At 36.0% G+C, this 1,137-nt stretch overlaps 1 protein-coding gene across 1 annotated transcript in view; it reads left to right on the top strand.

The window, feature by feature from the left end:
* Nucleotides 1-1,060, top strand: part of LOC21383913 (putative protease Do-like 14) — a gene marked incomplete at its 3' end in the record, with an annotated part of 1,991 nt that extends 931 nt beyond the window's left edge. The window contains exons 4-6 of the mRNA XM_024167211.1: nucleotides 122-333; nucleotides 688-769; nucleotides 918-1,060. Coding sequence (XP_024022979.1) covers nucleotides 122-333; nucleotides 688-769; nucleotides 918-1,060 — 437 coding nt within the window. The remainder of the gene's footprint in view (nucleotides 1-121; nucleotides 334-687; nucleotides 770-917) is intronic.
* Between the last annotated feature and the right edge of the window lie 77 nt (nucleotides 1,061-1,137).

Here is a 1,137-nt window from a genome sequence, read left to right as displayed (position 1 = left end):
GTTTAGTTGCATTTAACTGTTTATCTCTAGTTTATATTTGAGCTTTTTTTTGTTAAGCTTTCAAGTTATTTTCTTAATATGGGCATTTGGTTCGTTGGTTAAGTATGATAAGTTGTCGCAGGTTGATATTACTTTGCAAGATGGCAGGACATTTGAGGGTACAGTGGTGAATGCCGATGTACATTCTGATATTGCTATTGTAAAGATCAATTCCAAAAGCCCACTCCCAACTGCAAAACTTGGCTCTTCAAGTAAGCTTCAACCTGGAGATTGGGTGATGGCCATGGGCTGTCCACTCTCACTTCAGAATACTGTAACTGCGGGTATAGTAAGGTTGTTGGTCTATTCTATTGTCTTATAGTGAACCTGTAGCCAATTTTCCACGGAAGGAAGGAACAAGATGCTTTCATTATTTTTCATTTTTTAACACACTCCCTCGTTAGTGAATTATTTTTTAATGCACATTCAAATGTAAGTAAATTGGTTATGAAGATTTGTTTTGCATCTAACTAGTAACTTCTGTCGCATGCAATTGATAATTATCACATAAAAAGAAAGTTAAATGTTTCAAGGAAAATGTAACTATCTATGCTGTCTTAGTCTTAAATTCGCAAGAGTAAATGTCTGTAATATTTTGTGCCGATTACTTTATTTTATTTTTTTATTTTTTTTGGGTTCTTTATGCAGTTGTGTTGACCGTAAGAGTAGTGATTTGGGTCTAGGCGGAATGAGGAGAGAGTACTTACAGACAGATTGCGCGATAAATCCGGTAGCTCTCTCTCTCTCTCACTGTTGTATTAATTTGGTAAATGAGGGTTGAGAGTGATGACGGAAAGGAGTGGTTGAACTTTGTGTTTATAGCTCCAGTTAGGTTTACTGAATTGGTTTTGTGACTTGTCCACTTTTTTAACATTTAGGGAAATTCTGGGGGGCCCTTAGTCAATATTGATGGAGAAGTCGTTGGTGTTAATATCATGAAAGTGTATGCTGCTGATGGACTGAGTTTTGCTGTACCAATTGACTCGGTCACCAAAATTATAGAGCACTTCAAGAAAAGAGGGTATGTTCAATTTTTGCTGAATATGATTGCCTAAGTCAATATAACTAGTTTGGTAATTCAAATGCGTGTTGATTAAT

The sequence above is a fragment of the Morus notabilis genome, unplaced genomic scaffold (assembly GCF_000414095.1).
Source record: "Morus notabilis unplaced genomic scaffold, ASM41409v2 Scaffold5124, whole genome shotgun sequence".
Lineage (NCBI taxonomy): Eukaryota > Viridiplantae > Streptophyta > Magnoliopsida > Rosales > Moraceae > Morus > Morus notabilis.
This window is presented reverse-complemented; position numbering and strand designations above follow the sequence as displayed.